At 41.8% G+C, this 16,426-nt stretch overlaps 1 protein-coding gene across 1 annotated transcript in view; it reads left to right on the top strand.

Annotated features, from left to right (window-relative positions):
- LOC126298066 (uncharacterized) overlaps positions 1-11,855 on the top strand; it is a 65,666-nt gene extending 53,811 nt beyond the window's left edge. The window contains exon 3 of the mRNA XM_049989384.1: positions 11,608-11,855. Coding sequence (XP_049845341.1) covers positions 11,608-11,855 — 248 coding nt within the window. The remainder of the gene's footprint in view (positions 1-11,607) is intronic.
- Positions 11,856-16,426: the final 4,571 nt, after the last annotated feature.

Below are 16,426 nucleotides of genomic sequence, written 5' to 3'. Positions count from 1 at the left end.
CGGGCAGTCATACACATTGAACAATACGGATGGTGCAATGCGCAACTCAAACCATATCCGTCATATTGCGATTCCTTTGTCGTTTATGGGTAAAACTAATTGAAGGTTGACTAGATCTCCAGTAACATCGTAAAACGTATTTTTAGGTAACAATTCAGTTTACGTAATTGACTGGGTGTTGTGTGCTGTCCTTAGGTTAGTTAGGTTTAAGTAGTTCTAAGTTCTAGGGGACTGATGACCATAGATGTTAAGTCGCATAGTGCTCAGAGCCAGTTTACGTAATTTTATCCCTCGTTGTCATTATGATTTCTGTTAAGTAATAGCAATTTCATTTGTTTTATTTCTTGGGTGAAGGAGGGACTAAATGAGGAAATGTCGCATGTATGTGGTAGATAAATCATTGTACTTGTAAAGAAGTGTGTGTGAGACTGTTGGAATCGGAGTGTGCGTGTTGTTTGTGTTACATACGCGGGGCATTTGCGGGTTTTAGTGAGTTCACTTAACGTTATATGGGAATTATGAAACGTATTTCAGCGTTTCATATACTTAAAGATGAAGCTAATTTGCCGTTATGTTTTCCGAAATACATTGTTTACAAATTTCGTTAAAACAATTGGGACGGATTTGGTTCAAGGTGGGGAAATACAGCGTTGATGGGATCAAAGTGGAAGGCAAATTGGCTACGATGGGATTCCGCCAGTCGGAAGAAAGCAATTTCGTGCACTTGTACCGAGAGCGGTATTACGATCACGAGTTGAGAAGAGTCGGTGCTTAACTCCTGTGACGACCGAACATGTTGCACTAAGCAGTACAAAAATTGTTAGTCGTGAATAATGGCGCAACTCAGAAGATTGTGAAGTACTGAAAAATGTTTAGGAAGGAACGTAAATAATGATTATGGAAATTAGTGGGTTTTTCTTTCGAAGAACAAAATTCCTCATAGCGTGCTGCGCAGTTGTAATCGAAGACCTCCTGAGTACAAAGGGAAGATTTGCGAAGAACACTGGTTCTTTGCGGTCGATTGTGCTTTGTGAATGGAATAGTAAAGACTGCTGGGTGTTTTGTTTTATATTGATAACTGCAAAACAGACTTGGTGGCAGCTATTTTTAGAGAAAAGTAACGATGTAATGGCGTTTTCATGAAATGACTTCACCCCATTTCTCAGTTGTCTAGACGTAACCTTACAGTATCGTTTTGCACCCTGTTGGCAGGTGAAGTGCCGTAATTATTTTTACAGCAACTCTAGCTGAGAAAAATTATACATCGCAGCACGGCAGGCGTGATTTCCAAGGACTGAGTTGGTGAGTGCATTTCACTTCAGTAGCATGCAGAACGACGAACAGAAACCGCCGCATCTTACAAAACACAAGCACCGCCCCACGGGGCCAACGACTCGCCTGCAGCCGCTACGAGAGCTGCTGGCAGACTCAGTTTCACCAGGTCCAAAAACCGGTCTACCAGAATGTTTTAACATTGTTTTTCCGTTTAGCCAGTCAACATCAGGAACAGAAATCAGGCATTTTCATTACACATTCCCCGCTCACACTGCTGAGCTTCCCCTGCAAAGTTCTGCTTCCTGCCAAGACTTTACGAAAGTGCCTTTCGAAGAGGTATTTGACATTTACTGTTGTAGGAAGCCACAAACCTCTATGCCGGCCTAGTAGGTCCACATAACCACATTTAGACTTACGGAAACACCAGTCCATCAGCTTCATGTTGGAGAACAGCCCCCGTGTCACACATTGGAAGCTGGCCCTACCGTTCACAATGGTGACCAGCACAAGTCGATGGGCGCGGCCAGGAGATATGTTAAATCGTTCTTTCCACGCACAATTCGGAAATGGAGTGAGGAAAATTATGTATTGTGGTTACAGGTGAATTCTTCGTCATGCACCGTACGGTGGCTTGTGGGATTTGGGATTTGAGTGAGGGTGTGGCTGTGGGTGTCGACAAGCAGAATTGCACGCAAATTGCAAATGGAAACGACCCAGTGGAAAATTCCTTAACGGTTGCAGTCTACCAAACAATTTACGAAATTGAAACTAACGATGCAGTAGCGTAGCAGTAAGTCACATAAACACGAAAATATCAGTGAGTGGACATGTTAGTGTTTAGAGTCGCGTAAACTAAGGCAGCAAGTTTCACATAGATAGTTCGGCTGTGATTCCACTTTGTACAAGGCGATAATTAACTGATTTCGGACACATTTAGCTACGAAGCCTCGCAGTCATGGGTAGAAAGTACGAAAGTGCATTGTAATAACAAAAAACGTCAGTTTCCTCGTTTGTGATAAAGAGAGATTTCCTGCTATCGGGAAATGTACATTTTCATATACACTCCGCAAGCCACCGTACAGTGCGTGGCGGACCGTACCCTATACCACTACCAGTCATTTCCTTTCCTGTTCCACTAGCGAATAGAGTGAGGGGAAACCCGACTGCCTCTGAATGAGCCCTAATTTGTCTTGCCTTATTTTCGTGGTCCTTACACGGAATGTATGATGGCGGCAGTAGAATCGATCCGCAGTCAGCCTCAAATGCCTCATCTGTAAATTTTATCAGTAGTTTTCCTCTGAAGGAACATCGCCTTTGCTCCAGGGATTCCCATTTAAGTTCCTGAAGTATGTCCGTAATACCTGCATGTTGTTCGAACGTACCGAAAACAAATCTAGCAGCCTGTCTCCGAATTGCTTGGCAGTCTTTCTCTAATCCGACTTCATACGGATACCAAACACTCGAACAGTATTCAGGAGGAGGTTGCACTAGCGTCTTGTATTCGGTCTGCTTCACAGATGAAACACACTTTCCTAAAATTCTCCCAATAAACCGAAGTCTACCATTCGCCTTCCCCAATTCAATCTTCACATGCTCATTCCATTTCATATCGCTTTGCAACGTTGCGCCTACGTATTTAATAGACTACATTCGGTCATGGGGCGCACTACTAATGCTTTATTCGCACATTACATGGTTGTTTTTACATTACGTGACTGTTTCTTTTCTCATCTGTATTAGCTCACTTTTTCTACATTTAAGACTAGCCGCTATACATTACACCAACTAGAATTTTCGTCTAAATCATCTTGTATCCGCCTGTAGTCACTCAACAACGACACATTGCCATACACCACAGCATCATCAACAGCCACCGATTGCTGCTCATCCTGTCCGTCAGATCATTTATGTGTATAGAGAATAATAGCGATCCTGCCGCATTTCGCTAGTGCACTCCTGTCGGGACACTTGTCTCTAATGAATACTCGCCGCGAGGACAATGTTCTGGGTTCTATGAAGAAGTCTTAGAGACACTCGGATATCGGGGAACCTATTGTGTAAGCTCGTACCTTCGTTAAAATCTGCAGTGGGAACCGCGTCAAACGAATCTCAGACGTCTAGGAATATGGTTTCTGCCTGTTACCCTTCTTCTACAGTTCCAACATACACTATGAGATACGGGCAAGCTGAATTTCGCACATGTGATGCTTTCTAAGACTGATGATTTGTGGACAGAAGCTTTCCGTGTCTAGGAAATTTATTATATTGGAACTGAAAATATAGTCAAGAATCTCGCAGCAACGGTTGTTAAGGATATTGATGAGTAATTTTGTGTGTCAGTTCTTTCACCCTTATTTACAAGAGTCAGTTGCGCTTTCCTTCAGTCGCTTGGAATTTGCCCTGGGCGAGGGATAAGTACTAGCTAAGTAACGGGCCAATGCCGTACTCTTTGTAAAACTAAATTGGGTTTCCATCCGGATCTGATGACTATTTGTTTTCTACTCTTTCATTCGTTTCTCTACGCCAGGGATGCATCGTTCTTCTTAACAACAATGACACTGCAATATCGTATTTATTCTCCTATACCGGGCAGCGGCTTTCAATTAAAATGTGTTCGGAAATTACATAATATGTGTAAGAGTACAGGTTGTGACGCAGGAATGACGACATATTATAGAAGATTGGTTCTTGCCGTGAGTCGTGTACGAATAGTCAAAGCGATTAAGGTGAACACTTGCGTAAAGCGGGAAATACGGGTTTGAGTCCCCATCTGGCACAAATTTTAAACAGATGATGGTTGTTCGTATTCGCAACTGCGCATACATTTCGTGTATATAAGTTTATAATTATGCACTTATTTACTGTTTATTGTACAATAGAACACAAGATGGTTGGACAAATCGGCAAATAACGCGACATTTTTTCTCTAACTTTAAATTCATTTATTGTTGTATGTATATAGATGTTATTCCCATGCTTATATGCCTTACATGTAACTTTTTTCGCCCGATTTCAATGGGGGAAATAGGTATAAATTTTCTGTTCAAGACTGCTTTTTACGCAATTTTTTGCACTATACAATAATTCCAACAGCTTGGGAGAATTGGCGTGTGCTGCAAATTGCATAACATCATCTTCTAGGGACATCATGTTGCTCCTCTTGTTCTTAGTATTTTCTTCCTGATCATCTTCCATCTTTCGGGTTTCTATTAAATCTGTTGCTGAAGTAAAATTTGAGTGACTATGACAGAAAAAAATATGGTCATTTGAACTACATGAAATATTTCCCGTTTTAATCAATTCAGCAATTGCTGCTGCATTTTCTTGAGCTTTGTTCGCCACCGAGGCGTCTTATTCTTGATCTCCAAAACCCGTTTTGTTGAAGCACTTGCTAATAGTTCCTTACTTTATTTCTCTTACTGTCAAGCCAATCCAATTTGTTGCATCCTGGGCAGAAACTGATTGTGCAAGAACAAATGTATTTCAGGTGTCTTCGACATTAGGAATAAGAGACTCCACCAATAATCGGCTGGAATGAAATTTGAATGTGTAAACAACCCCCTAAACGATGGGTTGTGTGAGGCTGGTTGAACCTGGCGGGAACCAAGCTAAATTCACATTGGATAACTTGACTTTGGGTGGCAGGTTGCATTGTCTAGGAAAAAGAGAACTTGGCGTTTTCCTTTATCCATTTCGGCACTAAATCAGCCCAGCCATTCTTCCGTATGACCACTTACTATGCACGCATTTTTGTTGTTTCGCCATGTGACTGGGACCTTACTGACGTCTGTTACTGAAACGTCGTCGTTTTACTGTATTTAAAATCACTATTGGCTTCCCCGTTTCACCTAACATATTTCCACACAGCAGTACAGTGAGTCTTTCCTTGTACACTTTTCCGCCGGTGTACTTTTCACCCGGAATTGCTGAGGGTTTAGAAGGCAGTACTCGATAAGTCCCGTTTCATTGGCATTGAAAATGTTTTTCGGGTCATAACTCGCAGTTAGGTTGTACAATATTACTTTCCGTTCTGTTGCTACACTTTCCTGCACATCCTTAGCTTCCTCACTTCATTCCACACGTTGTACCCGACTTTTGAAGACGTCCAGACATAGATACCTTAAACTCAGTGTTTCTAAGTTCTTCAGCGAATTTCAGAGCCTCATTCTGCAACATTCGTCAACACAAAGGTAAGTTTTCTTCCTCCTGCGCTTACGAACCATTCCCTGACTGTCTCGTTAATTTCTTCATTTCCCGTCTTCTTCGTAATTCTTTTTTCATTTGCCCGTTCGCTTTCATTCATTCATCCCGAATCTTATCCTAATTTCTTGACGTATTATAAATTTGTGCTTTACTGCATTTGAAACATATTATTTCACGCACAGTGTGTTTGTCGTTCTCATTCGCCTCGACTACCTGAATGTTTTCGTTAAGTGTTAGCGACACATACTTTTTTTTAGGAATTTTGTCATTAAAGCCATAATAGTCAACTGAAACTAGCAGAAAATAACCGAGTAAAACCCCTGATTAACGGAACACCGACCACTGCTTTCACTGCTCAGATAGCAGCAGTGTTCGTAGGTGCGCAACAGCGCTCTAGTGTGGGCCCGCGAGCGCCATTAATAATGGAAAACGTGAAACTCCGACAGACAGAGCGCTCACGAACTTACATCCTTTAAAGACCGACACAGCGCTTACCTTGTTCGCTGTTTCACGGAGCAGCGCTGTTTGATGTCCACACCCGTAGTGCCGCGCAGTGCCGAACCATAACTTGGTTTTACGCGCTTTAACAGCATTGCCAGGGCTGCACAGTCATTGTGTTAAAAGTAGCTTACTTGTAGGGTCGTGAATAACTAACGCATACTGTGATATAGTAGAACTGTATAAGCTCTTTCCCACACTATAGAATAAATTATTAAGTCTTAAAATTTGCATTCTGTTTCCGCGTTAGGAAAGTTCCACAAATTATTATATCTAAGTGTACTGAATTCGTCGGAAGAAAAATACTTGTACAGTTTGGGCAGATTTCCGAATTCAATACGTTCCGATTTGATAAAGTTTTACTGTGTAAATAATTATTCCTAGATTTTAGTCGCTGAACGATTTATTAAAATGCATTAAAGATTTGTTTGCAGCCATTGTTCACATCAAAGGAAACTAATTTCGGAGTTGTATAAACTACGTAGAAGGGTTCCATAGGCATGAAGTCGTCGGGAAGCAGGTAAGTATCGTTAATTTAATATGACACACTTCTGCTGCTAAGTTAGATGAGCTGCATATGAATCGATACTGCACATCTAGCTGCAACCAGTTTAAGTAATGACCGCTTCGTATGCCGCCCAGGTTCAGAGACAGCAGGAATTCCTGTCGGGTTTCAGATTGTCGTTGACGTGAGACGTAACACTCGTCTGTGGTCCCTGCCGGTTAGAATATTCTTATTACAGTGTCTACGCTATGTTACATGACGGCGAGTGGTGGACCTTTCCTTGGAGACAATCAGCGTTTATTAACCATAAGAAGGAAGACAAAGATCCGGTGATATCAAAAACCTACAGACCAATTGTCTTCTGAATGTTTTTGGGAAAACCTCTGAAAAACTGCTATGCAAAATATTACAAGATCCCAGATTATTAAAAGGGGGGAGAGCCCTCATCAGTACGTGTTTAGAAGAGGAAAATCAACTGAAAACGCCATTCATAAGTCGATTCCGCTAGTGACATTGATTTTACGTATGCTCTAGCGATGATGATCGATATTATTGTAGCTTTCGATAACCTTAGGTGGCCATCTTTCTTTCGTCGCCTTAGGAAGTGTGTGTGCCCAGAGCGCCGGTACAACACCCAGAGAGATTATGCCCAGAATAGGAAATAACGAACACCACAAAAAAGGCTGTCCGCAGGGATCACTGCATTCTTCCAGAGTTATGGATATAGCATTGAAACCCATACCACATAAGTTAGGTGACACGTGTAACGTAAGCGGATTGGTAGCATTTTCGGATGACGTTTTGTTTGTTGTAAATGGTAACTATAAAAGTACAGAAGATAAATGTAGTGCAGCTCTCCATGAGCTCAAAGCATGGCGTAGAAGTGTCAAATTGTCAACTGTCATCGGTACCTTGCAAAATCACGCATCTCTTGCTGAAAGGAAACACAGCACGAAATCAGAAGATGAAATCAACGATGTAACTATTAGAAGCAGCGCAGTAAAGAGAGATCAGGAGGTATTCATGGACGAACGTCGTAACTTTGCACATCATACAGAGGAGGCAGGCAGGAAACGTACTAACACGATGAACAAAATTGTAGTAATAACAGACAGACAATCCCGACTTCCCTTGAACACAATCGGAGCATGCCAACAATCTGTATTAGCATCAGTCGTAGGATATGGCGCGACTGTTTGGGCTTGTTAAGCCAGCTTAATTAGTCAGAAGAGTTAGAGAAGTGCTATTCAGATTAACGGGAGATTACTGCACTACACCAAATGATGCACTGTTAGCAACTTGAGGAAGATGCCCACTGGATTTGGAGATTAGGAAAATTAATTCAAGAAAGGCAATCAAACGGACGTACAAAGGATGCTTTGAACTGAGGCCCGTACAAAAAAAGGTAATACAAGATCACATAGAAAAACTCTGGTAAAATGAATGCAACTCTTCAGGCACCGGAAGGAGGACATAAGAATTTCTCCCTCACATCAGGGATAGACAGCAAATGAAATTTCCTCAGCTGTCCAGTAGACTGATACGTTACCCGACTAGTGATGGCCTATAAGCTACGAACCTGTAAAAAAAAAAAAAAAAAAAAAAAAAAAAGTCAGATTAGTGATAGTTACGCCTGTGGCAATGTGAACACTGCGGAGAACACATTGTGGGACAGTGCACTTCATGAAGTCGCAGCGGGTTATGGTCGTCAGGTATTAAACACTGTGGGCCCCACAGCAACACTAGGGAACGAGTCAGCCTAGCGTATCTTGGATGATACTGCAGCCGCGGTATCCAGGAAGGGCAAGCAAGATTTCATAGTGCATTCAACCACACGTTAGTATGCTAAGCGAGATAGTCTACGGATGGAGAGAAGACAACTGATATTGGCAATCAATGAATGAAATTTTCTTGATGAAATAATTTACCAACAGCCGTATGTATTGCAGAAATTTATTTTATGAACTTCTTATGTGCTGCCAGTTTCGCCATTACATGTCTCTGACCACACATCGATATTTGTAAACTGCCTCAGTCTGTGTCGCTTGGCCACCAAGAGCTGGTGCATAACAATTTGATTCACAGATCCAGTTATATAGCTCCTTCCGTGTATAGCGATTTTGCGACTATGACGTGTGGGGCCTGAAATTGGCATCAATGTAATGCCGAAACTGGTGGCACATAAGAAGTTCATAAAATAAATTTCTGCAATACATATGGCTGTTGGTAAATTATTGCATCAAGAAATAAGTGCCAGCCGTTGTCCCACCGTCCATAATGGATCAACAAAGAAGAAGAATGAATGAAATGGCTTTCCAAGGATCTACATTGCGTTGGTGCAAGTGATAACTAAAGTGACTTCTCAGATGTCACACTGAAAAATGGAATTGTTTGTAAAGTGGAAACACGTGGACGGTGCCCTAATACCAACGACTCCAGTAAACACTGCTATTCACTGGGGCCTCATGAGCGAGAATCCAGCAGCGGAAAGAAATATGAACAGTTACACGCTCGTGAAGAAATGAACATAATTAGAACATGGTCTATAGCACTATAGTAGTAGTAATACGAAGGTAATTGGTTAAGAACTTTTTAAATTGTAGTTTTGTAGTGGTAGAAAATAGCTCTAGTAGCAGATTTTCTTGTAGAATTATTAATTTTAAAAAAATACACAAATCAAAAAAATTTTGCCTCACCTCGGATCCGAAACCTGTACAGAAAATTTGAGTATAGATCAACATAAACATTATTTCCGCCCTTTTTATTGCTCATGGAAACCACACGTTGCATGTTGTACCACCATACGGCGAGACCTTCAGCGGTGGTGGTCCAGATTGCTGTACACACCAGTACCTCTAATACCCAGTAGCAAATCCTCTTGCATTGATGCATGCCTGTATTCTTCGTGACATACTATCCACAAGTTCATCAAGGCACTATTGGTCCAGATTGTCCCACTCAACGGCGGTTAGGCGTAGATCCCTCAGAGTGGTTGGTGGATCACGTCGTCCATAGTCAGCCCTTTTCAATCTATCCCAGGCATCTTTGATAGGGTTCATGTCTCGAGAACATGCTGGCCACTCTAGTCGAGTGATACCGTAATCCTAAAGGAAGTCATTCACAAGATGTGCACGATGGGGGGCGCGAATTGTCGTCCATGAAGATCTTGCCAGTATGCTTCCGATATGGTTGCACTTTCGGTCGGAGGATGGCAGTCACGTATCGTATGGCCGTGACGGCGTCTTCCATGACCACCCGCGGCGTACGTCGGGCCCAAAACAGCAAGGAACCTCCATCATGCTGCACTCGCTGGACAGTGTGACTAAGGCGTTCAGCCTGACCGGTTTGCCTCCAAATACGTCTCTGACGATTGTCTCGTTGAAGGCATATGCGACACTCATCAGTATAGAGAACATGATGCCAATCTTGAGCGGTCCATTCGGCATGTTGTTGGGGCCATCTGTACCGCGCTGCAAGGTGGTGTGGGTGCAAAGCTGGACCTCACCATGGACGTCGGGAGTGAATTTGCGCATCATGCAACCTATTCCGCACAGTGAGTCGTAACACGACGTTCTGTGGCTGCACGAAAAGCATTATTCAGCGTGGTGGCGTTGCTGTTAGGGTTTATCCGTAGGCAGCGGTCATCCATGGCAGTATTTGCCCTTGGGCGGCCTGAGCGAGGCATGTCGTCGGCAGTTCCTGTCTCACTGCATCTCATCCCTATCCGATCATCATCGCTTTGATTCATTCAGAGAAGCCTGGACACTTCCCTTGTTGAGAGCCGTTCCTGACACAAAGTAACAATGCGGACGCGATCGAACGGTGGTATTAACCGTCTAGGCATGGTTAAACTACAAACACGAGCAGTGTACCTGCATCCTCGTCAAATAACTGGAACTGATTAGCTGTCTGACCCCGTTCGTCTAATAGGCACTGCTCATGCATGGTTGTTCGCATCCTTTGGCGGGTCTAGTGACATTTCTGAACAGTCAGAGGGACTGTGTCTGTGATACAATATCCGCAGTCAACGTCTATCTTCAGGACTTCTGGGGACTGGGGTGATGGAAAACTTTCTTTGATTTTTGTATTTATAAGCACCGGAAACAATTAATCCATACATTCAATACTAGTCACAAAATGCGACTGTATGGCCTATGTTAACTTTATCCATAATAGGCTGTAACGTGAAGAACAAATAAAAAAAATTTAAAAATACAGGTTGATAAACATACAAATCGACAACTTCATTCTCAGCTTAGTTATTATGGGCATGCCCAAAAAAAAAAACCCTCTCTCCCTCCCTCCCTCCCTCCCTCCCTCCCTCCCTCCCCCCCCCCCCCCTCCACTGTCAGCGTTCAACCAGTGATGGTGGAACGTCACATGAGTGCGTGATACCAGTTTCAAGCCATCTACACTGTTCCATAGCACAGCTGAATCTTCGGGACATTAGTTGGCTATTTAAGGACCTCATTCATAAGAGCGTAAATAACATGTCGAAGATATTTCACAGCAATTTTATACGCAACAGCAATCTGAAAAATCAACGGATGTGCATTCTTGTTGATGACCATATCACAATGAAGGTCCTTAGATCTCCTCCTAATGTCCTGAAGGTACAGTGCTTCAAATGTTCGTTGGCGAAAAACGCATGCTGTTGAGCATCATGTTGACAATTTTTGTCCTTCAGATCTTCCTTTTCCTTTAATATGCTTCCACCTTTTCCTTACTTCACACGTGTTCTTACATATTTTGTTTTCGAACCCTTCATTTAACAAAAAATTTATTTCTGCTGCTGCTTTTTTATGTTGCTCTAAACCTTTAACTTCTTGAATTCAACTTGTTTTATTTTCTCAGAGGTTACCTGAGTTGCTCTGTGAGAGTATTATGATCCATGCTGTATAAATGCCCAAAAGTGCCCTGTGGTCCCTTGTTAACTACTTCTGTTTTGAAATATTTCTTTACTTCGACTTCTTTTCTCATTATTGGATCTAAAACTTTCTTCGAATTCATCTCTATTTCTAGTCAAGTTTATAATTCAATGGTAATAAATTAAGTTTTCCATTCGTCTGTCTGTTCTTGCCCATTTTGGCCACTATTGGTACCACGAGAACATTTTCTTTTCGCAGTGGCAAATGTCCTGACATTGGTGTCTCTGTACTTCACGATGAGACGGTGGTATCATCACCCAGAGAAGAAAGAGAGCTGGCACGACAGCGACTTTGAAGACTTCGACCACGACGCTGACAAACCGAGCAGTGGGGGCGGGTCACAGCCGTATGTGGTGAGAGCGATGACGAGGATGCGCAGCCGTGTGGTGGCAAAGCCACAGCCACAGCCAGAACCGGAGACAGAGCTCGAGGAAATCGGCGACTAGCACCATCTCTACACTCTTCCCATTTCATACCAATTACTGTTAATGATTGCATATACATGTCACTGATTTAATATTAAATCTTGATGTTCGAGCAAGACACCTCTGGTTTGTATGTTTTCATTCTACAAAGGGAAGGTCTTCATCAAAATTGAAGTAAATGGCTTGTAATCAGACTTCAGTACGCAGTGTTCCACTTGGTATATTTCTCGCCGAAGTAGTGCAGTCGTTCTGCTCATGTATAGGGTGAATCCGAACCCACACCAACGAGCTTTCAGAGCCTGTAGAGTGGTATATTCTGGTATTTAGGGACCCGTTGTCTGTGACTTCCTCGGTTTATTACCCCCAGTTACATTTGTTTGTGTGAAAAATCTTAACAGTAGAGAAAAGCCTGTAAGGTACAACAAACAAACGGACAACAAACTTGTAAGTGCCTAGAGGCTGTCACTAATATTAAATCAGCCGCTGGTTTTTAAGTTTTTCATGTCGGACAAAGGATTGAGCATCAAATGTACACAAAAATCTCCGACTAGATTTCAGGTAGCTGTAGTACAGCAAATTGTAGTTGAAGCACTGTAAAGTATTGATAAAAATATTTTTCTAATGTTTAATGTACGGTCGCATAAGAGCATGAATACACTTATCTTGTCTAAATGCTCAGTGTGTGTAGCACAACGGCCGCTTATCCCTGTCCACTCATTTAATGATACGTCCCGCCACGTTGTCAGAAAGGTCGCAATGTGACGTAAAGTTAGAAAAGCAACTTGTTGTGTTCCATCGTGTGGAGTGGACAGAGAGACTGCCAGTTAGTTGAATATCCCTAAAAGTATTGTTGGGTATTACAAAATATTCGACGAAAAGACCACGTAGAATTTGTATCTCTAACAAGGCTGGCAAGAAACAAAATGAGAGGTGATTAATAATAAATAGCAAGCCTAATCGTAGGTTAACTTCACAGAAAATTGAAACTCAGAGTGGAAAAATAGAAATAAATAAAAAATGTCCAAAAGTTATGAGAACGAAAGTGTGACAAGGAAAAAGCCAACCTTAAAAAAAGTGAAATGGGTAAAAGGTTAGAGAACACATCGCCTTGTTATATAAGGGTAAGATTGGTGGAATAACATATTTGTTGATTTGAGCAAATTCATCATTTTTTGCACAGACAAACATGTACGTGGAAGAAACTACCTGTGAAGAGTTACATGCTAAACACTTGTAACATATTGTAAAAGACGAATGGATGAATATTTTGGGGCAGGACTGCATTTCGGCACCTTGCGTGGAACATTACTTTCATTGACAGCACGTTAAACTGGGAAGCATAACTCAACATCCTGAAGCAAAATCTGCACAAGAATGAGGAAAAGCTGGAAATTAGATATGCATTTAAATTTTCAAATTTTGTAGAGGAATTGCATCGTTGTACTATCCCAAAATTAAGACACCACCTTAGCTGCCAGACGTTAACTCCCATGCAGTGTTTATGGGTTGAACTCTACTGAAGTCAGGAGAATTACACTGTTGTCCCACCCCACCCGGGAATTGGCCGAAAATTAAAAAATATGGCAGTGCCACAACAAAAATGAATCTCCTGTTCTCACGAAAATAGGCGCAGTTCATTTTCATTTAGATTTATGATCAAAATTGGTATAGTTTGATAGCATTCACTGGTTGAAATTAAAAATCGTCACGCAGGACATTATATTCTTTATAGATCTATGAATTATCAATAAAGAATGGCATTTATACACTGATTGTTTTACGTTTGGCTGCAGGATAAAATTTTCATCTCTCCCCCACCTACTACTCCTATTTCTTGCAACATTCAATGGTGTGAAAAAAATCTACAGTACTGCCGCCAGTTACAGATGACCAAATTGCAGAGGTCGGTGCTATACATCTGACTGTATTAAACTATCTCACATCTAATAAACATGTCCACCATGGGTAAAATCGAAAAACAAAACTTACATTATTTTGTTGCAAAAACTACCAAACACTGCAAAATGTCCGCATTATTTCGAAACTTTCATCGGAGTAAAGAGAATTTTTCTTTCATAGTTACTGCTGTTCAACTTACTACAGGAACATCACGAAGGCAGTATATCTTAATAAAGCATTAAGTGCGTGTAAGAGGATTGTTCCTATTTTAACACGAATTAGTAGCATGTTATCGACATTTGACTTCGAAAACATGTCTTTACTTCATATCCTGTATCATACTCAAGAATTATGAAAATATAGCAGTTCATACATAAAATTATGTATTCACAACAACAAAAATTATGTCAGTAGGAAACAAAAGTGACATTATGAATTTTGCAGTACAATGTTTTCGCTCTGGCTGTAAGGGGTATTTCAGTAGCAAGACGAATTTTGCTCGAATGTTATCTTACGATTCTCTTCTTGAGTTTCTATCTGCCTGCTTGTAGCTCGGCTCCAAAAGAATTAAAAATCTGGCTTTCAGCCAGTCTCGAAAGGCGAACGAAAGCAGCTTGCACATGGTAGAAAAGTGCGATACCACAGAGCTAGGTAAGAGGTGCAGCATACGTGTCTTACTTATTAGCCCAGTAGCCGGTATGACAGATAAAACGTAACGTAAGAGATGAGAGTAGTTGTATTTCCCGTGTGGATCGACTTTCGTGGACTCAAAAGCATTAACTGATATCCTTTATCACATCTCAAGAGAAAATCACTCACATTATTCAATTGAAATGACACGATAATGTCAAGTGAATTTAGCAGTGTAGTTCTGTGCCAACAGGGAAGTAACTCGTCAGTCACAGAGTGGCCAAACACATTCTGCGTTGTTGCCAGGCTACAGTTATACTACCAGGAAGGATATCAGTTGACGTGTTCTGTGAATGACCTCGGAAGTGACTATAGCTTCATCTCAAAGTTGTGGGTGGCAAGGACTGGAATATCTTCATTATATGTCAATGAGTCTTATTTGCATTCCTGTAACTAGGTTTAGGGGCTAGAATGTAATTACTTGTAATACATTGATGCACTGAGTGCAAACGAAACGTCATAAATTAATAACTGCAACAATTATTTGTATTTTACTGTATTTCACTGTTACCAAAACCTTGAAAGCATATTCACCAAGACACAGTTCACAATTTTGGAGCTTCTCCGATGGTTGAGTTGGCAACATATCTTCGCTATACAATATTGTTACTGTGGTCACTGTCATTGGCACACCCGCTAGAAGAGAGGCATGACCTGACTTCTTGTTGTCAGCTTTTCTGATGAATATTCTGCGGTTGCTCAAAACGTGAAGACTTAAGGTGAAATCGAATATCCCATATGGCGAAAATCTGATGCTTCTGTTCTTTCAGCTCTAATATTAAAAAATAGGTACAATAGCGGCAGAAAAGCGCCTGTGAACTAACAATAAATAATGCAGTCACAAGTAGTGGAATCTGACAAATTCAACCTGTCATCTGACAACTGTGAAAAACTGGTTTTTTCATCTGCACAAAACCGCAGTATGAACTCACTCAAGTGTTTAATTTCGCTGTGATTGGTTTCAATGAGGTGTCAAGAACGCGAGCATTCACTCATTGCCGTAATATAGGCTAGGGCAGAAAGAAGCAGGTTTCTCACAAAGTAAACGATGAGGGACACTGTAATTAACGCGTAAAGTAACTATCTCGCCAACTTAAATTTTCCAAATCACAGTCACTTATTAAACATGAGTTGTTCAGAAAGCTACAACAATATCTAGTGAAATGAGTACGTTGATGCAGCTCCAGTCCGTCACTATCACTTAGTTGCCAAACATTAATATATACAGGGTGGTCCATTGATAGTGACCGGGCCAAATATCTCACGAAATAAGCGAAAAAACTACAAAGAACGAAACTCGTCTAGCTTGAAGGGGTAAACCAGATGGCGCTATGGTTGGCCCGCTAGGTGGCTCTATCAGAGATGAAACGGATATCAACTGCGTTTTTTAAAAATACACTCCTGGAAATTGAAATAAGAACACCGTGAATTCATTGTCCCAGGAAGGGGAAACTTTATTGACACATTCCTGGGGTCAGATACATCACATGATCACACTGACAGAACCACAGGCACATACACACAGGCAACAGAGCATGCACAATGTCGGCTCTAGTACAGTATATATATCCACCTTTCGCAGCATTGCAGGCTGCTATTCTTCCATGGAGACGATCGTAGAGATGCTGGATGTAGTCCTGTGGACCGGCTTGCCATGCCATTTCCACCTGGCGCCTCAGTTGGACCAGCGTTCGTGCTGGACGTGCAGACCGCGTGAGACGACGCTTTATCCAGTCCCAAACATGCTCAATGGGGGACAGATCCGGAGATCTTGCTGGCCAGGGTAGTTGACTTACACCTTCTAGAGCACGTTGGGTGGCGCGGGATACATGCAGACGTGCATTGTCCTTTTGGAACAGCAAGTTCCCTTGCCGGTCTAGGAATGGTAGAACGATGGGTTCGATGACGGTTTGGATGTACCGTACACTATTCAGTGTCCCCTCGACGATCACCAGAGGTGTACGGCCAGTGTAGGAGATCGCTCCCCACACCATGTGTTGGCC

This window comes from Schistocerca gregaria, chromosome X, assembly GCF_023897955.1.
Source record: "Schistocerca gregaria isolate iqSchGreg1 chromosome X, iqSchGreg1.2, whole genome shotgun sequence".
In the NCBI taxonomy this organism is placed as follows: domain Eukaryota; kingdom Metazoa; phylum Arthropoda; class Insecta; order Orthoptera; family Acrididae; genus Schistocerca; species Schistocerca gregaria.
This window is presented reverse-complemented; position numbering and strand designations above follow the sequence as displayed.